This window comes from Lissotriton helveticus, chromosome 2_1 (genome assembly GCF_964261635.1).
Source record: "Lissotriton helveticus chromosome 2_1, aLisHel1.1, whole genome shotgun sequence".
NCBI lineage: Eukaryota > Metazoa > Chordata > Amphibia > Caudata > Salamandridae > Lissotriton > Lissotriton helveticus.
Window position 1 is genome coordinate 706,146,639 of NC_136059.1, and position 24,929 is coordinate 706,171,567.

General features: G+C 48.4%; 1 protein-coding gene across 1 annotated transcript in view; it reads left to right on the plus strand.

Moving 5' to 3' along the window:
* The window catches only part of LOC144819477 (2'-5'-oligoadenylate synthase 1A-like), a 371,508-nt gene that overhangs the window by 123,727 nt on the left and 222,852 nt on the right, over positions 1 to 24,929 (plus strand). Inside the window, exon 3 of the mRNA XM_078677346.1 lies at positions 3,248 to 3,438. Within this exon, the coding sequence (XP_078533472.1) occupies positions 3,248 to 3,438 (191 nt within the window). The remainder of the gene's footprint in view (positions 1 to 3,247; positions 3,439 to 24,929) is intronic.

The window sequence follows — 24,929 nt, forward strand, 5'->3', positions numbered from 1 at the left end:
CTTCTAGTCAGAATAGAATGTTGCAGGTCCAAGAGTTCTGTATCAAAGTTTCTTTCATGGATAATCTAAAGTCCTGGGGACAGAGCTCCTATACTTATACTAAGTGAAGGGACTGGATTACCTGCCTAGGTCCCTCCTATGGGTGGACCTGGTAAGGGGTGGTTACACCCCTTTCCCTTTGTCCAGTTTCGCACCAGAGCTGGGGCTGGAGTGCCCCAGCAACTGGTTTGAACCGTGCTATGCATGGAGCTCCTTGTGTGCCCCAGGCAGTGTCTCAAAAAGCATCTGCTGATGCAGCCCTCCCTGCCCCAATACACATCTGCCTGTCCGGGGAGGTGCTGGCACCTCACTGGACAGGAAACCTATTGTCCAGGCCGCCCCTGCCGGAGTTTCGTCCAGCAACAGGAGGCCAGACTTGTGTCTGTGGCAGCAGCATCCATTTTGTGATGCTGGGGCTCTGTTGAACTTTAACAGGGTAAAGCAGTAACATACACGTCTTTTCTCTCAGAGAAGGGTGGATTGCTACCCCCGCCACCAGAATTGGCAGGGGGGGGGGGTAGTATTCCAAAGTGTTTGACACCTTACACGACATGTTTTGATAAAGCCAAACCAAACGTAGCTTTAACCACAAGGATTATAATGAACTTAAGAGTATATGGTATGGCCATATCATAGAACAGCTATAAGGAGATGGTTCCAAAAGCTGCAGAGGGGCTCAGCTCATGCTAGGGCACCCTCTCACATAAAACCATGCACTCTGCCTCCAGGATTGTCGAGGCCTACCATAGGAGTGACTTATAGGTGTATATGTGTCTATATATAAGGTAGTTATAGGTATACTATATCTAAGTAAGGGGTGATTACACCACCTTACCCAAGCTGAGTGATCATCCTGTGGTGTCAGTTTGGAGGGCCAGCCAGGGGTGCATAATACATGCTGCAGCCCCTGGTAGGCCTTGGGTGCACCTATGCCCTGGGTACCTATGGTATACTTTAGAGGGGCTCACAAAAGGTGGCCCAATACCCAATCTGGTATGTACCTAATGTACATGGTATCAATTTAGAGAGAGAACAGCTGGGCTGTGGGTATGATTAGTAGACCCACAGCCACACTAAAGTCGAAAAACCAGAAAATCACAGCAAAAAGGGGGGGTGACCATAGGAAGCAGACCCTACTCTCCTACAAACACAGCTTATGATTGATCTGAGCGCCGTGGGTTGGCGCTTAGCCAGAGAATGCAATGCAGTCTCGATAGAGAACATGCAAAGTGCGCATGACGGTTTAGCTGGCCCGAGACGGCCAGCCATAGCGACCTGCGCAGTTGGAGTGGGCAAACCACTCCTCCCCTGCCCTGCTCTGTAAGCAGAGCAGTCCTGCCCCAACCCACCTGAGCAAGGGGAAACATTAAATTATAATAAAATAATACTAACAATAAGTTATTTTCATTTCATTTTTTCCTATTTCGACCTGCTCAGTGGGGCGTCACTCTAGACTTAGCGAAAGAGCCGCTCCTGTGAAATAGATGTCATGACTCTTGTGTGAAATGAGCTGGTAGAAAGTGCATTTTGTGCATTTTCTGAAACCTTTTGAATGTGATCTGATGCAGGTACACATAATTTGGTCAAGAATTTTTTAACCATTTCAAAAATGAATGCATTAAACTGTAAAGTACCACATAGCTTTACTTACATATAATCTTTAGTGAATAATTGATAAATTGATTAAATCCTCATCCATGAGTAACCCCTTTAAAACAATTCAACAAAAATATTTTCACTGAATTAAGAAAATGCATCAAGAAACTGTAAGTACCAAATAGCTTTACTTACATATTATTTTTAGTGAATAATTGATAAATTATTGATGAAACCCTCATCTATTAGCAACCCCTCTAAAACAATCCAACAAAAAATATTTTCACTGACTGTTAGTTAAGTAATAAAAAATGAAACTCCTTTGCTTAAAATACAGTAACATGTTCTGCATTTGAAAAGTCAAAAAACATATTTGCTCTGCTTCTTAGATATGCACATAAACAAAAGTGTGAAATCACATTGTGCTCTGCACGCCCTTTGCAGCAAGGAAGGTGCAAATGGAGTTGCCCTGTTTTTTGCACCAGTTGAAAGTGTCTGCATAAGGATCATGATCCTTTCAGGATCTTAAAAAACATACAGCAAACGTATTTTATATGTGCATGCTGCTTTTGTCATAAGAAATGGAGTAAACTGATTTTGCTTTAAGTTTAATTTAGGGGCCAATTACGAGTTTGGTGGTGTGATGGACTGCCAAACCTGCATTAGCTGTGCGGCTACTCCGCACCAGGGGTCCAACATCGTGTTAAGAACGGGCTATTGGACAGCCATACAACCGCTGCTACCGCCAGGGATCCGTGGTCCCTGGGGGTCTTGCAGCGGTCTGAAGCCCGCAATATGCTGGGGGTGCCGGTGCAGTACTGCCAAGCATATTACGAGCTTCCTCACCACCTCAATTTTTATGGTGATAAGCCAGCCAAGAAAGAAAGTGTGGCTTGAGGATACTAAGGGTGCTCTACAGGGCCGTCTGTTGCCTCGGGCCACAAGATGCTTGCAGGGTGGCACATGTTGTTCCCCCATGTATGCATGCACCCCCAGTTCCTGCACGTCATGGATTTAGTACTCCATGCCATGCAGGAACGTGATGTGGTGCTCCCATTACAGTGCCTTTCTACGGCTCAGATATGAGCCCTTGAAAGGCACCACCATGGGACCGCTGCTGCAGGACCGCCCGCCAGGATTACATTTGTAATCCGGAGGTCGGTCTGATTACGGGTCTTGTGGGTTGACAGCGGGGCGCTTTTGTGGCAGCCGACTGCCACCCCGCCAAACTTGTAATCAGGCTCTTAATCTTTCCTACTTTAAAACTGATGTTTTATTATTATGCCAATCTAGCAAATAATAGAGCAATTTAAGTTTGCTTCATTATTTGATTGGATCTTGATCTTTATGATATGTATACTGGTGCAAATTTTGTTTTGCTCCATTACTTATTATGCAAGAAGCAATATAGTTGCAAAAGAGCATTAACTACATATTTGTATCAGTTCAGCATTTTTGCAATCTGGCTGCTGATCTGCGAAAACTGCCAACTTTAGAATGGAGCTTCACAGTGGAGATACAGGTTGTTTTTCACTTAGTTTAGCAATTGAGTGGGTTATTTTCCCAGTACATACTTCAGCGTTAATTATTTAACATTTCTTTATTTGTCCAGCACAAATGTCTGCAGGGTTCTCATCGGACTCCATTTTATATTACAAAAGTCCCAAGCAACTGAAAGAATTTATTGAAACGTCTCTTCCACCGGTGCCAAAAGCCTTGAGATCTGCCTGTGAATCGGAAATGGAGGCTGTGATCTGTGCGATCAGGGAATGCTTTCCGCTTCCAGTGAGTCGCCTGACCAAGGTAACGTTTATAGCAGTTTGTAGAGGGGCGTTCACATGACTGCATCCCAAAACACTGGACCTGAACATTATGCATCTCGGGTCACACATATAGTGCCAACTTCATTTTTGGGACCTGGGCTGGACATACTTTGAGACCTCCTGATGTTATGTAGAGAGAGAGAAATAGGATGAAGAGAGATGTGAGGAAGAGAGACATGAGTTGGAGACAGAGGTGAGTTTAGAGAGAGTGGAGTTAGAGAGTGGAGGGATTGAGGCCGTGGTACTCATAGTACGACCCGCGGGCCGGCAGCGGCCTGGCAGGCTTTCCTTGGCGGCCTGCAGCCCTTGCAAGTAATGTACTTATGGCCCCCCAGCTTTTGTTTAGAGAGAGAGAGACTGTGAGTGGGGAGAGAGTGGAGAGAGAGAAAGTGGGGGAAGAAAGAGAGAGAATGTGTGGAGAGAGAGACTGAGGACTGACTGACTAAGAGAGACTGACTGAAAGAGAGACTGACTGAGAGAGAGACTGACTGACTGACACAGAGAGAGAGAGACTGCCTGTCTGACTGAGTGACTGAGAGACTGACTGACTGAGAGAGAGAGACACTGACAGAGAGAGACAGAGACACTGACAGAGAGACACTGACAGAGAGAGACACTACAGGGAGACTGACAGAGAGAGAGACTGACAGAGAGAGAGAATGACAGAGAGGGAGACTGACTGAGAAAGAAACTGACTGAGAGAGAGACTGACTGAGAGAGACTGACAGAGAGAGACTGACTGACTGACAGAGAGACTCACTGACTGACAGAGAGACTGACTGACTGACTGACAGAGAGACTGACTGACTGACAGAGAGACTGACTGATTGACAGAGAGACAAGCTGACTGAGAGAGAGACTGACTGACAGATAGAGAGGGAGACTGACTGAGAAAGAGAGAGAGACTGACTGACAGAGAGAGACTGACTGACTGACAGAGAGAGACTAACAGAGCGAGACTGACTGACTGATAGAGAGAGACTGACTGACTGACAGAGAGAGACTGACTGACAGAGACTGACTGACTGACTGACAGAGAGAGAGAGACTGACTGGGTGAGAGAGAGACTGACTGGTTGAGAGAGAGACTGACCGAGAGAGAGCGAGAGAGTCTGACTGACAGAGAGAGACTGACTGACAATGAGAGAGACTGATAGAGAGAGAGACTGACAGAGAGGGAGACTGACAGAGGGAGACTGAGAGAGAGACTGACTGAGAGACTGAGAGAGAGGCTGACAGAGAGAGAAACTGTCTGAGAGAGAGAGATACTAACTGACAGAGAAAGAGAGACTGACTGGCAGAGAGAGACTGACTGACAGAGAGAGAGAGAGAGACTGACTGACTGACAGAGAGAGAGAGAGACAGACTGACTGAGAGAGAGAGAGAGACTGACTGAGAGAGAGATTGACTGACTGAGAGAGAGATTGACTGACTGAGAGAGAGATTGACTGACTGAGAGAGAGATTGACTGACTAAGAGAGAGACTGACTGACAGAGAGAGAGACTGACTGACCGAGAAAGAGACTGATTGACCGAGAAAGAGACTGACTGACCAAGAGAGAGACTGACTGACATAGGGAGACATACTGACTGACAGAGAGACAGACTGACTGACAGAGACAGACTGACTGACAGAGACAGACTGACAGAGAGACAGACTGACAGAGATACAGACTGACAGAGATACAGACTGACAGAGATACAGACTGACATAGAGACAGACTGACAGAGAGACTGACTGGCTGAGAGAGACACTGACTAGCTGAGAGAGAGACTCACCGGCTGAGGGAGAGACTGACTGGCTGAGAGAGAGACTGACTGGCTGAGAGGGGACCTTCCTTACCGGATTAGCTGTTTCTTTGCTGGCCATTTGACTTTGTCTTTGTGGGGAGCCTACACCTCGCCGGACCCGCTTCGTGGGTCCCGCAGCGTCCCTCATCGAAGCGGAGCTGACCTGGGAGAGGAGCTGGGCTTGCTGAGGTCCTTGGGGTGCGTGGAGTTGCCGGCAGGGTTGCGAGCGTGGAGGCAGGGACTCAACCTACCAGGAGTCCCTGCGAGCCCAATTCACAACACCTGGGCTGCTCTCCCTGCTGGCCCCGCCCCCCCCGCCCACTGAGTGAAAAGCGGGCTGGGAATCTGTGCTGACGGGACCTTCCTTACCGGATTAGCTGTTTCTTTGCTGGCCATTTGACTTTGTCTTTGTGGGGAGCCTACACCTCGCCGGACCCGCTTCGCGGGTCCCGCAGCGTCCCTCATCGAAGTGGAGCTGACCTGGGAGAGGAGCTGGGCTTGCTGAGGTCCTTGGGGTGCGTGGAGTTGCCGGCAGGGTTGCGAGCGTGGAGGCAGGGACTCAACCTACCAGGAGTCCCTGCGAGCCCAATTCACAACACCTGGGCTGCTCTCCCTGCTGGCCCCGCCCCCCCGCCCACTGAGTGAAAAGCGGGCTGGGAATCTGTGCTGACGGGACCTTCCTTACCGGATTAGCTGTTTCTTTGCTGGCCATTTGACTTTGTCTTTGTGGGGAGCCTACACCTCGCCGGACCCGCTTCGCGGGTCCCGCAGCGTCCCTCATCGAAGCGGAGCTGACCTGGGAGAGGAGCTGGGCTTGCTGAGGTCCTTGGGGTGCGTGGAGTTGCCGGCAGGGTTGCGAGCGTGGAGGCAGGGACTTAACCTACCAGGAGTCCCTGCGAGCCCAATTCACAACACCTGGGCTGCTCTCCCTGCTGGCCCCGCCCTCCCGCCCATTAACTCTCCCCCTTATTATTGAAGGAGCTAATTGTGCCGCTGCGCGGGAGCGCGCCCGGGAGAAGCCCGGGACAAGGGCGGGACCGTCTGTGGCCGTCCGTGGTCGACCGAGGTTTGGTTGGGCCAGGACCCCTGCTAAAAACACCTCCTGACATGAATGTACATTACTAGTGCAGGACCTAAAGGTATATTATCATCATTGACTGTTATCTCATGGGAAGGTTATAGACAGTTCTGCAAAGTACGGAAGAAAATTCTAACTTGTATTTCATCATGACACTGAGATCAGGGAAAGAACGTCTAGTTCAGCTGCAAACATCAAAGGGTGTAGTTTCAGGCCCCCTAGATGCTTTCATTACCAGAGCCACTGGGATCCTTGAAAAAGAAATTGAAATGGTAGAAAAAAGGCTGTCGCTAGATTTAGTTTCTGGAAAGCGCTCTTCCATAGGTGGACTAGCATTAGTGAAAAGCCCTGTTCCTCATGCAGCATCTAACTGCATTTATTCCATCGAGACAGAGGCAATAGTCCATGTAGATGGAGAAGGGGTGTTGCCACCTTCACCATTGGATTGCGGGGCCCAGAAACTTAGTGTAAATCTGTCAAGGGATGGGGATGATTGCCCAATAACAGGGGAAGACGAATATAACTTGGTTACCCCACCTCAACTCATCGACTTTACCCCACCTAATTTAACAGAGGTGATTCAAATGAGCCCAAAATTGATATCCCGAAAGAGGAAACATGTTTCGAGCCCCCAGGGGGAAAAAGATCAAAAACAGCCCAAACTGAATGATAATTGCAGCGGGACAATACCAGCCCCACAATCACCCCATGGTTTTCCTAATGTGTTTTGTCCATCATACGCTTCTCTGGGGCCTTCTAATACTTGTCCAACCTGCCTCAATAGTGACGACATTTTGTTGGTCAAGATTGAGGCTATGCTAAAAACCATTTTGCTTCCAGTTTTGGAGAGAACCAGGCTGATGACCTCCAAAATCGACGCAATGGAAACAGTGGTTAATTTCAATATGGGCATTCTGCAAAAACTATCCACACCTAGTCCTGTGGTGGGGGCACGTAATTCGACATTAGGCAAAACACAAATGGCTAGTAATCCAATTGTGAATCAGGCAATCAAGCCCGTATCGTCAGGGGTAGCTATTAATAAACTGATAGCTGGGGCTAGGACCACCAATACTGCTACCACTGCTAATGGAAGTACCTCAACTAGCGTACTAGGGAAAAAATACCCACCCAAATCTCACCCAGACAAAGTGAATCCGTCCATGTTAGATAGCAGGCCAAAGCAATCTGACAGTACCCCAGCTCAGACATTTAGTAGGGGAAAACCCAATCCTCAGTCCTCTAGGACACCGTTGGAGGGTAAACAAAAGATGCGCCCAACACCCCGAGCAAATTTGCCCCCAGAAGCGGCCCAATATACCATAGTTTTAACTGGTGTAGCGCCCTTAAGAGATGGTATTAAGGAGACGCAAGGGGAATTGCGCAACAAAGCAATATATTGGTTAAATAAAAACCGTCCCCTACCACCATCATCACCAACAGAAATTCTATATGTGAGAAGAGTAGACTGGGTGGGTTATGGTACCAAAGACTTGGAAGGGGACTGTATTTTGATCTCATTCAAAGACCCATGGGTTGTGGAGCTCATACGACGGAAAGCTAGATTTGCCCATCAGGGCGATGTCCAATCCCTAGACCTTTCCTATTTTTACCCTCATACAAATAGTAATCGCCCTACAGGTCCAAGCCAGTGGAGAGTGAGAGACGGGAGGTACAAAGGACCTAGAACACCTCACCAATTTCAGTACCCCCTACTCTTCAACCACTTTGGACCATTGTCTGACCTGGAGATGGTAGATTGACGGTGTTCTCCCGGTTTGATGAGTGGCCCCATTGTTGTTGATGAGAGGGAAGTACAAACTCCACACCAAATTCCATTGATATCTGAAATAGGTGATAAGATCGCACCAGACAAAATAGCAGAAATAGTGGCTATGGTACAGGGGGAATGTTTGCAAAAAAGTAATGTAGATGCAATAGGGGATAGAAACCTGTCCATTAGGCCTACCCCAACAAATGCCCCCTTTTCGCCCATTCCATGTAACAATATTGCAGAATCTACAACAACATTTAATATTGTGTCCTGGAATGTTGCGGGAGTAAAAGCTCGCATGGTTTCGGAGGATTGGCTGGACTTTATCACTAAATATGATGTTGTGCTATTACAAGAGACATGGGCAACCGAACCTGTACATATAATTGGTTTTATAAACTTCTTTAAACCAGCAATTAAAAGTAGCAAAGGGCGAGCATCAGGGGGATTGTCAACATGGGTCAAACAGGCATGGGGATTTAAAATCACAGAACTCTATGAGGACAACCCCGACCTATTGACCATCAAGCTGAGCAAGGAAGGTGGTCAAGATATGCTCATCTGTAACATCTACTCCTGTGGCCTCCCTGGTGGTCGGTGTCCCCCGATTGTGGATGTTCTGGATAGACAATTAGCGGGATGGAATAAAGGATCCTTAATCCTTCTAGCTGGCGACTTGAACTGTACCATAGAGCCGCTCTACGTTGCAGGGGACAGTTGGGGGTCCGCGGAGGATGTAACATGGAATATACCGGACCTACTGACTAGTAAACCGGTGAAAGCAACGGAGGCTGCTCTGAACTGGACTGCACTATGTCTTACTTGGGGGCTAAGGGCAGTAAATGGACGTTCACCCTCTGACCTTGGTGCCAATTTTACTTTTGACAACGGACTAAGGAAAAGTCGTATAGACTATTTTCTTTTAAAAATGGAATTTTGGTCACTGATGGTCGATATGGAAGCCGTCCCCCGCCCAGAAAGCGACCATAACCCGCTGTCATTGAAATTAAGGATGGATGGTTTGGTAAGAACGGAAGATCCTGTTCCAACGGGGCAGGGGGTTGTAATTCTATCGAATGAGCGTAGGAGGCTGAAATGGTCCAACATTTCAGGGGATGAATCCCTCCAGACTAATATAGAGAAAGTGGTTATGCTTGCACTAAACAAAATGCTTACAGATGACACTGGGAAGGGTATCTTAGAACCAAACAAAATCCTGGACATACATGAACAATGTTTTGATGAGCTCAAGTTACTTCTCTCGAAACCTTGTCAGAATGGAACTGGACGACCACTCGCCATTCGGGCAAAGTGGTACAATAAGGAATGCAGGGTGGCTCACAGTAACCTAGTAGATACAGTTAAATCTAGGAATATGTGTGATGTAAAGGAGGCCAGGAAACGGTACAAAAGAGTTCAGTGGGAGGCTAAAAGGACGTGGGAGGATGGTTATTGGGCCGATCTGCTAGATGCTACTAAGTCAAACAACCAGGCTAGATTTTGGGATATAGTTAAATGGGGGAAGGATGTTGATTCCCACACCCCAACTAATCATGTGTCCCCAGAAGCCTGGATAACACACTATTCGTCCCAATTTTGCATGGTGGGCACTGATCCCCTTCCCACATTGAACAAGCTGTATGCAACGCCCACTTGTGGAGAAACTCTGACCTTTACTAACACTGAGACAGAGTTTGCCCTCGGCCTGACTCAGCGGGGGAAAGCCCCAGGGTTGGACCAAATACCAGCGGATTTGTTTAAATCAAACACAGATCTCTGGGTGACATACATAACTAACATAGCCAACGCATTAGCAAAGGGTGCATGCATCCCTAAAACATGGAAGGGGGCTGAGATCATCCCTATATATAACAAGCATTTACAATGCAATGGTTTTGCCTTTGTTAAAGTTAGAGCTATTGGCATTGCTCTTGACATTATTTTTATTTATGTTTTTTTTTAACATAAATAAATGGCATTGTCATTTACAATGCCACTAGCTTTATCTCTCGCAAATGACACACACAAACACACACAGAGCCCCCCCACACATACACCCACACAGAGCCCCCCCACACACACAGCCACACAGAGCCCCCCACACACACAGCCACACAGAGCCCCCCACACACACAGCCACACAAAGCCCCCCACACACACAGCCACACAAAGCTCCCCACACACACAGCCACACAGAACCCTCCACACACCCACACAGAGCCTTCCACAGACACCCACACAGCACAAGCAGGCAACAGGGGCACACGGAGGCACAAGCAGGCAACAGGGGCACACGGAGGCACAAGCAGGCAACAGGGGCACGAAAACGGAGGCACAAGCAGGCAACAGGGGCACACGGAGGCACAAGCAGGCAAATGGGGCACACGGAGCCACAAGCAGGCAACAGGGGCACACGGAGGCACAAGCAGGCGACAGGGGCACGAAAACAGGCACAAGCAGGCAACAGGGGCACACGGAGGCACAAGCAGGCAACAGGGGCACACGGAGGCACAAGCAGGCAACAGGGGCACACGGAGGCACAAGCAGGCAACAGGGGCACACGGAGGCACAAGCAGGCAACAGGGGCACACGGAGGCACAAGCAGTCAACAGGGGCACAAGCAGGCAACAGGGGCACACAGAGGAATAATAATCAGCGCCAGGACACCTCCGGGTAATTCAAATGCAAACTGTGTGAATATTCTAAAATAGCAAACTTCACTGAAAGAAAGGAAACGCATCCAGCTATGAATTAAAAGTTCCCTTGGAAAACGCTGCATTAATACCTGGGATAACCTGGGGCTCTAATTAGTTGAGCAGCAATGACACAGGCACATTGACAGAGGGATTTGTTGCAAAACCTTGTTTGTTTGGATCCTTGATTGTCAAATTTGTTTTTGTAAACCTTGTTCAATGTGCACACGATTCTCGGTTACAAAAGGAGCATTTTGTGACCGAGGGTAAGCGGCTTCTTATTAACTTCCCCTCTGGATCTGTGTCAGAGCTTCCAGGCTGACATCTTTACAAGCTCATTATTTTAATAATCAAAGCCTGTCAGTTCTTGTAATCTCATTATCCGATCAATCAAGCATAGTTAGCGTTCTTCAGAATTACTTGAGATGGTCTTCCCCGTAATGTATACTATCATTGTAAGAGCAGCACAAGAGTCTAAATATCCTAAATAATCACAGTTTGCCTATAACATTGTTCTGGTTCACTATAACATGTCACCCTTGCGCTGTCAGGCACTAGACATAAGACGAAGCCACATTTAAATCCAATTACACAGGGTTTCCTTTAATTTGTAAAAAAAAGTTTGCAATGTCTTTCCTTTATGTTACGGAAGCAGTTTTATAAGGAAAAATTGAGCCACTCTTCCTCTTTACATGGAACGGTGAAGTTCTTTTTTGATGACATTGACTGACCCTTATCAACCTCACCTGCCCCCTTCAAATGGGTCTCCCGGGCTGTGTAAACTATTTTTACATGGAATAATAGTGCTCGGGAATGCCCTAATTTCTATATGCCAAGATGCGGTTCATTTAGATTGTCATCACGCTCTTGATTGAACCCATCAAACGTTTGAATATTCATTATGAATCTGCTAGCGGACTGCAGATGGAGGGATGGTGGGATAGGGGAGAGCTAAAGGAGGAGGAGGGGCCAATACAATAAAACTAGAGAGGTTAGTCTGTCATATTCCTTTCCTTGTAATATATTTGTTACCCCATGGTACAAAAGGTTGCCCTGTCTAAATGCCATTATTTTGCATCTTGCGCTGAATATCAGTTAAGGAAACGTCTTTTATTTTGTTTTTCCTAAACTTGGGTATTTACCATTGTATAAGCAATTTCTCTAGCCACGCTTTGACGGTTGTGTTTTTTCTACGGAGCTACCTTGGCAGGAACATAAAAGTAGATTGCATGTTGTCCAAAATTAATACTCCAAGATGGTGTAATATGCACCAGAAATCACGTGATGGGAGATGTAAAGTTTTAAATGTAGAAAAGATAAAGAAGATGATAGTGCTGGTGGCAGGTATTTAAATATCTCTGAGATGTACATGAACTAGGGGGAGGTGTGGGCTTCGAACCAGGGGTCATGAGTACAGGTATCACAGAGGCGGCCTATTTGTGAAACTGCTGTGCAGCACGAGTGAGCCAAAACCACGGCCACACACGGCCACACACTGACGGGAGAGCGGGAGGGGGGCGGGAACGGCCACAGGAGAGCGGGAACGGCCACACACTGACGGGAGAGCGGGAGGGGGCGGGAACGGCCACGGGAGAGCGGGAACGGCCACACACTGACGGGAGAGCGGGAGGGGGGCGGGAACGGCCACGGGAGAGCGGGAACGGCCACACAGTGACGGGAGAGCGGGAGGGGGGCGGGAACGGCCACGGGAGAGCGGGAGGGGGGCGGGAACGGCCAAACACTGACGGGAGAGCGGGAGGGGGGCGGGAACGGCCACACACTGACGGGGGGCGGGAAACGAACCAACAGCGGGAGGGGGGACAGGAAAGGGAAGACTCACCTGGACTTCCTCGGCCGGCCTAAACAAACCTCGACGAGCCCGAAAAAACGCCCCACCCACCGAGTGAACACGTCTACATGACGTGAGCAGAAAGGGAAAAATTCTCGGGAACGCCCCCGAATCTGGTCCGGCCTTTGACGGACAGATCCGGCTCCCAATGGCTAGCCTCCATTTATGGAGCTAGCCAATGGGAGGAGGGGGCAGATACCCGACCCCACATAGAGGATTAGAGGATATCATTAGATTTTGCTAGCGCATGCGTACTTCGTACGCATGCATCGCTAGTCAAAACCTAAAAAGCAAGTTCAATCAATTTGAGTTAATGAAATGGGTCACCTTAGGTTTAGGGTAAACAAGCATTGACAAATGCAATCGTTCTAGCTAGTTATTAATGATTGGGCTTCTTAATAGATCATGTCTGACTATTAATAGATGGCCAATTAAGCTGTTTTTGTTGTATCTGTCCCTCATATCAGGAGGCAACTAAGATGATGCTCCCAAGTAAAAATGGCAGGATAAGATAGACGCTGCCACTAAAAGACACAAACTATGCATGTTCTCAAACACTGCTGATAACCAAATAAGTCAGCAATAGCAGTGGAACATAACAGGCTACTATCTTGGTTGATTTTTAAGACAGTCCATGATCGCAAACGTTTCTACAGTGTGCAAGAAAGCCATAAATTCAACAATGAGCTTCTGTGACAATAAAGTACAGAGGTGTGGCGCCGCGGCCAGGGCGACTGACGCTGGAATCTGGGGACCACGGTTCGATCCCCGGCTCCGGCGGCAGGTTAGCCCAGCACCATGTGACTCTGGGCAATAGCTCGCTTAATCTTCCCGACGGCCCCCAGCGCCTAGAGACCCTTACGGGTGATTGTGCGCTTTACAAATGTGGACTTTACTTTACTTTAAATTCGGGTGCAAAGGCAAATAGTGAACAACGCTGTGTTTTTATGACAGTCTAAGGCATACCAACAACACACTTCCTAAAGAAAAAAATAGAAATATATGCAATAAATATCACAAGCTGCACGTTATGTCGTATCCGCAGACCAACAAAAGGACTAAGTGAAGCCTCATCACCAACCACTGAAGGGAAAATAACTGGGAAGAAGTAACGATTCTCATACTATCAGTCCTTTTCCCCCTATAAATGCTGGAACCTATACAGGGAAAACTGCAAGGGCGTGCTCGTCATCACACAGATCCCGGTGCAAAAAGGAGTTTGCACCGGGATCGGACATTAACGGGTCCACTCGTAGTGTGTGTTACGTATGTGACATTGACACTTTGATTTTGCTATCTATGCAGGTGTTGTGAAGATGCATGTGTTTATTGCACTGTACCCATGAGTCCTGGAAGTAGGGGTGCACGGGTGCTGCGACACCCCCCAAAATAACCTAGCAGGACGAGAATGAGCAATAAAAGTGCCTTTACATTTTGACTGTATCATGTTGCATGTACTTTTGTAATTTGAACCAAGTGAACAGGGGGTGAAAAGGGAAAGGATGTAGGTGGTAATGTTTTCTACCATGCAACAACATTTATAAATGTAAAGTGAAATCTATACATATTTCAAAATATAGCAGCAGCAATGAAAGTACAAATAAGGCATTTTTGTAATTCTGATTTTGAGGGAAACAAACAAAGCATGTGATAAGAACACAACACATCAAGGCACTTTAGTTGCGTGAGGAGCAAAGGAAAATATATGCTGAGCCCCGATTTCCAGACGTTATGGTTTCTCGCCTTTGTACATGACAGGTAATCTCCCGCACTTGTATATTCAGGACAGACTGCGCTAAAATGCACCCTGGGACACACGCCGCTCTCACCGCGCTGATTTGCTTCACTTGTTCTTTGTGTAAAACAGATTTTTCACACTCGCTAACAGTAACGGCAGCGCCCTCTAGCTCCCTCCCCCACTCTGAAGGTTGTTGCAGCACAATTGATTGTGGATCACACTCTGTGTGATCTTCGTCTGACAGTGTATGATCTTGGATGAACATGGGACCTCTCCCCAGCACAGGCTAAGAGAACATGCCCTGCTTCGGTCTCTTCCAGCAATGCCCCAGGGTGAGCCGAGTTTTACTCAGCGGTGCCGCAGATCCTATATGAGACTCTGACACCAAGTTTGATCCTGGTCTGGTGTCTGTGAATCCGCCACCATGTCTAATCTTTAACAGGGTGCTCTGTCACTGTGTGATCTTGGTGTTTGTTCGTGTTATCTATGCGCGTGATACTGTGCCTGACCTTCAGTTCTGTGCCGCTGACGCTATGATCCTATCCTGTTGACAGTATGTGTGATCTTGGTATCTGTGCGTGGTCTTCGTCTGGCAGTGGCCGATCTAGGCGTTTGTGACCCTCTGTCTGAGCGTCCTTGTGTTTTCTATGTAGCTGACGCCATGTGTGGTATTCGTCAGTTTGCTCTAACACAGTGTGATCTAGGCGTTTGCGACCCTCAGTCTGAGTGTCATTGTGTTTTCTATGGAGCTGACGCCATGTGTGATGTTCGTCAGTTTTGCTCTAACACTGTGTGATCTTGGTCTTTATACCTCTGTCTCTTGGAATCTGTGCAGCCGGGACTCTGGTATGAGCTCTCTGCAGCTTACAGTATTCATCAGTGAAGATGACACAGAGGGTGGCCTTAGTGTCTGTGCAGCTAACACACTACATTTGAGCTTGGTCTGGCAGGTTGCGATCTTGCGTGTCTGTGACTCCCACTGTGTACACTCATTTCTATTCAGCTGCCACTCTGTCTCATCTTGGGCTTTGATCTGAGTCTGGCTGTGTGTTATCTTTGTGTCTGTGATTCCCATTCTGTACACTCGTTTCTGTGCAACGGCCTCGCTGTGTGATCTTGGGCTGTGATCCTCGCCTGGCTGTGTGAGTGTGTGTGATCTTGGTGTCTGTGACTTCCACTGTGTGTATTCATTTCTATTTTAACTGCACTCAGTGTGATCTTGGGTTACGATCTGCCTCTAGCAGCCTGTGATCTTGTATTAACCCAACACATCTCCCCGCCTGGTACCGCGGCGCTATGACAGCAACCAGATCTGACATGCTTACAGTACCGCGGCGCTATGACCGCACACGGATTTGACTTGCTCGCGGCACCGAGGCGCTATGACCGCACACAGATCTGACTGTGTGCGGTAGAGCGGGAGGGGGCGGGAACGGCCACGGGAGAGCGGGAGGGGGGCGGGAACGGCCACGGGAGAGCGGGAACGGCCACACAGTGACGGGAGAGCGGGAGGGGGGCGGGAACGGCCACGGGAGAGCGGGAACGGCCACACAGTGACGGGAGAGCGGGAGGGGGGCGGGAACGGCCACGGGAGAGCGGGAACGGCCACACAGTGACGGGAGAGCGGGAGGGGGGCGGGAACGGCCACGGGAGAGCGGGAGGGGGGCGGGAACGGCCAAACACTGACGGGAGAGCGGGAGGGGGGCGGGAACGGCCACACACTGACGGGGGGCGGGAAACGAACCAACAGCGGGAGGGGGGACAGGAAAGGGAAGACTCACCTGGACTTCCTCGGCCGGCCTAAACAAACCTCGGCGAGCCCGAAAAAACGCCCCGCCCACCGAGTGAACACGTCTACATGACGTGAGCAGAAAGGGAAAAATTCTCGGGAACGCCCCCGAATCTGGTCCGGCCTTTGACGGACAGATCCGGCTCCCAATGGCTAGCCTCCATTTATGGAGCTAGCCAATGGGAGGAGGGGGCAGATACCCGACCCCACATAGAGGATTAGAGGATATCATTAGATTTTGCTAGCGCATGCGTACTTCGTACGCATGCATCGCTAGTCAAAACCTAAAAAAGGAGTCAGGTCTAATCCGGGCAACTATCGCCCGATTAGCTTAATTGACTGTCTCCAAAAAGTTTTTGCCCAAATGATCTTGGCCAGAGTGCAGGGGTGGATGGACTCAGAAAATATATTGTCTCCAATGCAGGCAGGTTTTAGATCTGGGACGAGCACCATCGACCAGGTGTTTCGATTTTGTATGATCTTCTGGAAGGTGGTTACGCTCGGCGGTGGTACCATTTTCGCCGCATTTATTGACCTGAAATCAGCCTTTGATTTGGTATCTAGAGGCAAATTGTGGCAGGTATTGAGGGATTTGGGGCTACCGGTAGAACTACTAGAGTTAATTATTAGAATGCATGAAGAGAACCATGCAAGGGTAAGGTGGGGAGGACAAGGACAACATACAGACTCTTTCCTGGTAACCCGTGGAGTTCGCCAGGGTTGTGTCCTCGCGCCCACTCTTTTCCTGCTCTTTATAGATCAGGTAGTAAACATTTTCTCGGATACCCACACTGATGCCCCATCTCTGGCAGGGATTAAATTCCCCATGCTCATCTTCGCGGACGACACCTTACTCCTATCTAAGACACGGTCAGGCCTAGAGCGGGCCTTGAACCGTTTTGAGGAGTTTTGTGTAAATAATGATCTCCAAATAAACGTGGGTAAAACCAAGTTCATGGTTTTAACCAGGAATAACTTTGTACGTAGTAACGTAAAAATGAGTGGGGTCAACCTGGAACAGGTTGAAACCATGACCTACTTGGGGGTCACTTTGGATCGCCGTTTGTCATGGAAAGAGCAAATCGCGGCCCAACAGATAAAATTTGCTCAATTGACGGGCTGTCTTTTGCGTGAGCAGAAGAGATCAATAACTAAACGGGTCATCCCTGCCATGAAAATTTATGATACCAAAATAAATGCAGCTATACTTTATGGGGCTGACTTATGGGGATTTATGGACCTGTCAAGTCTCTATAAAATTCAGTGTAAATTCCTTCGAAACTTGGTAGGGTTACCACAATCCTCTCCATCGATACCTCTCTGCCATGACATGGGAAGCCTTCCTATTAACGATATGGCAAAATTCAGAGTAGTGGCTCTCTGGAGGCGTTTGTGGACCTCCCCGGATCTTACATTATTTGCAAAAGAGGTAGCAGAGGTGAGGGCGATGGGGGGTTCAGAAAGAATCCCATGGCTAAATTCAGTGAAAAAGAGTTTACAAGATATGGGGCTAAATCATCTTTGGGTTTCCCCAGGCACCAACACATTCCCCTCTAAAAAAGAATTCAAAGAACTATTTTGGGCCTCAAGGCGTCAATCTTTGGTAATCGCTTCCAGTTCTGGTAGCCTAACAGGAAGATTCCTAAGCTTTAAGCAGGACTCTTCCCGGGAGACTTACTGGGATATCATCACCCGATCACTGGACAAGAAACTATATCACCAGTTTCGAGTAGGTGCCCTACCATTGAATTCATTTACATCATCTTGGGGAAAAACATCCTCAAGTTCTTGTTGCTGGTGCCCAGGTCAAAAGGAAACAGAGGGTCATCTATTGTTTGCTTGCCCGCAGTACTTAGAAGCTCGCATTACATGGCTAAAACCTTTGTTCCAGCGCCTATCCTGTAAAAGGTCTTCAGAAGCAATATGGGTCTTGAAAACTAATACCTCGGAAACCGTTGTGGTATGCTTGGCTAAATTTCTGGGCTGGGCGTGGGCAATAAGGGCAAGAAGGAACTCTCACTAAACTGCTCTAGGCAAGAGCTTACTAATTTGGTACTTTGAAATGTGTAAACTTAGTTTATTTTAGGTCCAGGTTAAATTATGTCTTTGTATATCCCGATGGTTTAATAATTTGTTTTAGCTGTGATTTTAGTGTAATAACATGTTTAATGTTTTTTTCTCCCAATTTATTGTATTATGGTTGAAATGTTTCGTATTTGTTTTTTAAATTTGTCTTTTATGATTTTATTATCGAAATAAAGACATTAAAAACCTGAAAAACCCTGACTGGCTGAGAGAGAGACTGACCAACTGAGATAGAGACTGACCGACTGAGAGAGAGACTGACAAGAGAGAGCGCGAGACTGACTGACAGAGAGAGAGAGATACTGACTGACAGAGAAAGAGAGAGAGACTGGCTGACAGAGAGAGACTGACAGAGATATTGACTGACAGAGAAAGAGAGAGAGACTGACTGACAGAGAGAGACTGACTGACAGAGAAAGAGAGACTGACTGAGAGAGAGACTGACTGACTCACAGAGAGACTGACTGACAGAGAGAGAATGACTGCTGAGAGAGAGACTGACAGAGAGAGAATGACTGGCTGAGAGAGAGAGACTGACAGAGAGAGAGACTGACACAGAGAGAGATAGAGATAGAGAGAGAGAGAGACTGACAGAGAGAGACACTGGCTGACAGAGAGAGACTGACTGGCTGCGAGTGAGACTGACAGAGAGAGAATGACTGACTGACAGAGAGACTGACTGACAGAGAAAGAGTGAGACTGACTGACAGAGAGACAGACTGACAGAGAAAGAGAGACTGACTGAGAGAGAGACTGACTGACTGACTGACTGACAGAGAGAGACTGACAGTCTGACAGAGAAATAGACGGACTGACTGAATGACAGAGAGACAGACAGACAGACTGACTGACAGAGAGACTGACTGACAGAGACTGACTGACTGACTGACAGAGAATGACTGACTGACAGAGAGACTGACTGACTGACTGACAGAGAGACTGACTGACTGACAGAGAGACTGACTGACAGAGAGAGACTAGCTGAGAGAGAAACTGACTGGCTGAGAGGGAGACTGGTTGAGAGAGAGAGAGCGAGACTGACTGACAGACCGAGAGAGGCTGACAGAGAAAAAGAGAGAGCTTGGCTGTGAGAGAGAGACTGACTGACTGAATGACAGAGAGAGAGAGAGACAGACTGACTGCGAGAGAGAGACTGACTGAGAGAGAGAGATAGAGAGACTGGCTGAGAGAGAGACTGGCTGACAGAGAGAGAGATTGACTGGCAGAGAGAGAGACTGACAGAGAGAGACTAACTGGCAGAGGGAGACAGACTGACTGACAGAGAGACTGACTGATAGAGACTGACTGACAGAGAGACTGACTGACAGAGAGTGATTGAATGGCTGAGACAGAGAGACTGACCGAGAGATAGAGACTGACTGACAGAGAGAGAGAAAGAGAGAGAGACTGGCTAACAGAGAAAGAGAGAGACTGACTGACAGAGAGTGAGAGAGACCGACTGACAGAGAGAGAGACTGACTGACAGTGAGAGAGACTGACTGAGAGAGAGAGAGAGAGAGAGAGAGAGAGAGAGAGAGAGAGAGAGAAAGACTAACTGAGAGACACTGACTGAGAGAGAGAGGCTGACTGACCGAGAAAGAGACTGACTGCCTGAAAAAGAGACTGACTGACCGAGAGAGAGATTGACTGACAGATGAACAGAGAGACAGACTGACAGAGAGACTGACTGGCTGAGAGAGAGACTGACTGGCTGACAGAGAGAGACTGACTAACAGAGAGAGATTGACTGACTGAATGACAGAAAGAGAGAGACTGAATGACTGACAGAGAGAGAGACTGACTGACGGAGAGAGAGTGACTGACACAGAGAGACGGACTGACTGGCAGAGAGACTGACTGACAGATACTGACTGACTGACAGAGAGACTGATTGACTGACAGAGTGACTGACTGACAGAGAGACTGACTGACAGAGAGAGACTGACTGGCTGAGAGAGAGACTGACTGGCTGACAGAGAGACTGACCAACTGAGATAATCACTGACTGACTGAGACTGATAGAGAGAGAGCGCGAGACTGACTGACAGACAGAGAGAGAGACAGAGAGAGAGACTGGCTGACAAAGAGAGACTGACAGAGCGATTGACTGACAGAGAAAGAGAGAGAGACTGACTGACAGAGAGACTGACTGACAGAGAGAGAATGACTGGCTGAGAGAGAATGACTGGCTGAGAGAGAGAGAGTCTGACTTACTGAGAGAGAGAGAGACTGACAGAGAGAGACTAACTGACAGAGAGAGACTGACTGACAGAGAGAGATTTGACTGGCTGAGAGAGAAACTGACTGAGAGAGAGACTGACTGACAGAGGGACTGACTAACAGAGGGACTGACTGACAGAGAGACAGACTGACAGAGAAAGTGAGAGAGACTGACTGACAGAGAGAGACTGACTGACAGAGAGAGACTGACTAACAGAGAGAGATTGACTGACTGAATGACAGAAAGAGAGAGACTGAATGACTGACAGAGAGAGAGACTGACTGACGGAGAGAGAGTGACTGACACAGAGAGACGGACTGACTGGCAGAGAGACTGACTGACAGAGACTGACTGACTGACAGAGAGACTGATTGACTGACAGAGTGACTGACTGACAGAGAGACTGACTGACAGAGAGAGACTGACTGGCTGAGAGAGAGACTGACTGGCTGACAGAGAGACTGACCAACTGAGATAATCACTGACTGACTGAGAGAGACTGGCTGAGAGAGAGACTAACTAGCTGAGAGAGAGACTAACTAGCTGAGAGAGAGACTGACTGGCTGAGAGAGAGACTGGTAGAGAGAGAGCGAGACTGACTGACAGACAGAGAGAGGCTGACAGAGAAAGAGAGAGAGACTGGCTGACAGAGAGAGACTGACTGACTGAGTGCGAGAGAGACTGACAGAGAAAGAGAGACTGGCTGACAGAGAGAGAGAGACTGACTGAGAGAGAGAGACTGACTGAGAGAGAGACTGACTGAGAGAGAGACTGACTGACATTGAGAGAGATTGACTGACAGAGAGAGAGACTGACTGACAGAGAGACTGACAGAGAGAGACTAACTGACAGAGGGAGACAGACTGACTGACAGAGAGACAGTCTGAGAGAGAGAGACTGACAGAGAGAGAGAGACTGTGAGAGAGAGAGAGAGAGAGAGACTGACTGAGAGAGAGACTGACTGACAGAGAGACTGACAGAGAGAGACTAACTGACAGAGGGAGACAGACTGACTGACAGAGGGACAGTCTGAGAGAGAGAGACTGACAGAGAGAGAGAGACTGTGAGAGAGAGAGGGACTGACTGAGAGAGAGACTGACTGACAGAGGGACTGACTAACAGAGGGACTGACTGACAGAGGGAGACAGACAGACTGGCAGAGAGTCAGACTGACTGACAGAGAGATAGACTGACTGTAGAGAGAGACAGACTGACTGACAGGCTGACAGAGAGAGACTGACTGGCTGAGAGAGAGACTGACTGGCTGAGAGAGAGAGACTGACTGGTTGAGAGAGAGACTGACAGAGAGAGAGCGAGACTGACTGACAGACACAGAGAGAGAGGCTGACTGACAGAGGAATAGAGAGAGAGACTGGCTGACAGAGAGAGGCTGACTGACCGAGAGAGACTGACAGAGCAAGAGAGACTGACTGACTGACTGAGAGAGAGAGAGAGAGATAGAGAGACTGACTGAGAGAGAGACTGACTGAGAGAGAGACTGACTTAGAGAGAGACACTGACTGAGAGATTGACTGACAGAGATAGAGACTGACTGACAGAGAGACTGACTGACAGAGAGAGACTGACTGACATAGGGAGACATACTGACTGACAGAGAGACAGACTGACAGAGAGACTGACTGACTGGCTGGGAGAGACACTGACTGGCTGAGGGAGAGAGACTGACTGGCAGAGAGAGAGACTGACTGGCTGAGAGAGAGACTGGCCAACTGAGATAGACACGGACTGATTGAGAGAGAGACTGATAGAGAGAGAGAGCGAGACTGACTGACAGAGAGAGACTGACAGAGAGATTGACTGACAGAGAAAGAGAGAGAGACTAACTGAATGACAGAGAGAGAGAGAGAGAGAATGACTCCCAGAGAGACTGACTGACAGAGAGAGAATGACTGGCTGAGAGAGAGAGACTGGCAGAGAGAGACTGACAGAGAGAGAGAGAGACTGACAGAGAGAGACTTGACTGACTGAGAGAGAGACTGACTGAGAGAGAGACTGACAGTGAGAGAGACTGACAGTGAGAGAGACTGACAGTGAGAGAGACTGACAGTGAGAGAGACTGACAGTGAGAGAGACTGACAGTGAGAGAGACTGACAGAGAGAGAGAGACTGACAATGAGGGAGACGGACAGAGGGAGACTGAGAGAGAGAGACTGACTAGGAGACTGACTGAGAGACTGACTGAGAGATAGTCTCACAATGAGAGAAACTGTCTGAGAGAGATACTGACTGACAGAGAAAGAGAGACTGACTGGCAGAGAGAGACTGACTGACAGAGAGAGAGAGACAGACTGACTGAGAGAGAGACTGACTGAGAGAGAGAGAGAGACTGACTGAGAGAGAGATTGACTGACTGAGAGAGAGATTGACTGACTAAGAGAGAGAGACTGACTGGTTGAGAGAGAGACTGACAGAGAGAGAGCGAGAGAGTCTGACTGACAGAGAGAGACTGACTGACAGTGGGAGAGACTGACAGAGAGGGAGACTGACAGAGGGAGACTGAGAGAGACTGACTGAGAGACTGACTGAGAGAGAGGCTGACGGAGAGAGAAACTGTCTGAGAGAGAGATACTAACTGACAGAGAAAGAGAGACTGGCTGGCAGAGAGAGACTGACTGACAGAGGGAGAGAGACAGACTGACTGAGAGAGAGACTGACTGAGAGAGAGAGACTGACTGAGAGAGAGATTGACTGACTGAGAGAGATTGACTGACTAAGAGAGAGACTGACTGACAGAGAGAGACTGACTGACAGAGAGAGAGACTGACTGACCTAGAAAGAGACTGACTGACCGAGAAAGAGACTGACTGACCAAGAGAGAGACTGACTGACATAGGGAGACATACTGACTGACAGAGAGACATACTGACTGACAGAGAGACATACTGACTGACAGAGAGACATACTGACTGACAGAGAGACAGAGTGACTGACAGAGAGACAGACTGACAGAGAGACAGAGATACAGACTGACAGAGAGACTGACTGGCTGAGAGAGACACTGACTGGCTGAGAGAGAGACTCACCGGCTGAGAGAGAGACTGACTGGCTGAGAGAGAGACTGACCAACTGAGATAGAGACTGACCGACTGAGAGAGAGACTGACGGAGAGAGAGGGCGAGACTGACTGACAGACGGAGAGAGAGACTGACTGACAGAGAAAGAGAGAGAGAGACTGGCTGACAGAGACTAACAGAGATATTGACTGACAGAGAAAGAGAGAGAGACTGACTGACAGAGAAAGAGAGACTGACTGAGAGAGAGACTGACTGACTAACAGAGAGACTGACTGACAGAGAGAGAATGACTGGCTGAGAGAGAGAGACTGACAGAGAGAGACTGACTGACACAGAGAGACTGACTGACAGAGAGAGAATGACTGGCTGAGAGAGAGAGACTGACAGAGAGAGAATGACTGGCTGAGAGAGAGACTGACAGAGAGAGAGACTGACAGAGAGAGAGAGAGAGAGAGAGAGACTGACAGAGAGAGACACTGGCTGACAGAGAGAGACTGACTGGCTGAGAGAGAGACTGACAGAGAGAGAGTGACTGACAGAGAGACTGACTGACAGAGAAAGAGTGAGACTGACTGACAGAGAGACTGACTGACAGAGACTGACTGACTGACTGACAGAGAATGACTGACTGACAGAGAGACTGACTGACTGACTGACAGAGAGACTGACTGACTGACAGAGAGACTAACTGACAGTGAGAGACTAGCTGAGAGAGAAACTGACTGGCTGAGAGAGAGACTGGTAGAGAGAGAGAGCGAGACTGACTGACAGACAGAGAGAGGCTGACAGAGAAAGAGAGAGAGCTTGGCTGACAGAGAGAGACTGACTGACTGAATGACAGAGAGAGAGAGACTGAATGCGAGAGAGAGACTGACAGAGAGAGAGAGAGAGAGAGAGAGAGAGAGAGAGAGAGAGAGAGAGAGAGAGAGAGACTGACTGAGAGAGAGACTGGCTGACAGAGAGAGAGATTGACTGACAGAGAGAGAGAGACTGACAGAGAGAGACTAACTGGCAGAGGGAGACAGACTGACTGACAGAGACTGACTGATAGAGACTGACTGACAGAGAGACTGACTGACAGAGAGCGATTGATTGGCTGAGAGAGAGAGACTGACTGAGCGATAGAGACTGACTGACAGAGAGAGAGAAAGAGAGAGAGACTGGCAAACAGAGAAAGAGAGAGACTGACTGACAGAGAGCGAGAGAGACCGACTGACAGAGAGATAGACTGACTGACAGTGAGAGAGACTGACAGAGAGAGAGAGAGAGAGAGAGAGAGAGAGAGAGAGAGAGAGAGAGAGAGAGAGAGAGAGAGAGAGAGAGACTAACTAACTAACTGAGAGACACTGACTGAGAGAGAGAGGCTGACTGACCGAGAAAGAGACTGACTGACCGAGAAAGAGATTGACTGACAGATGG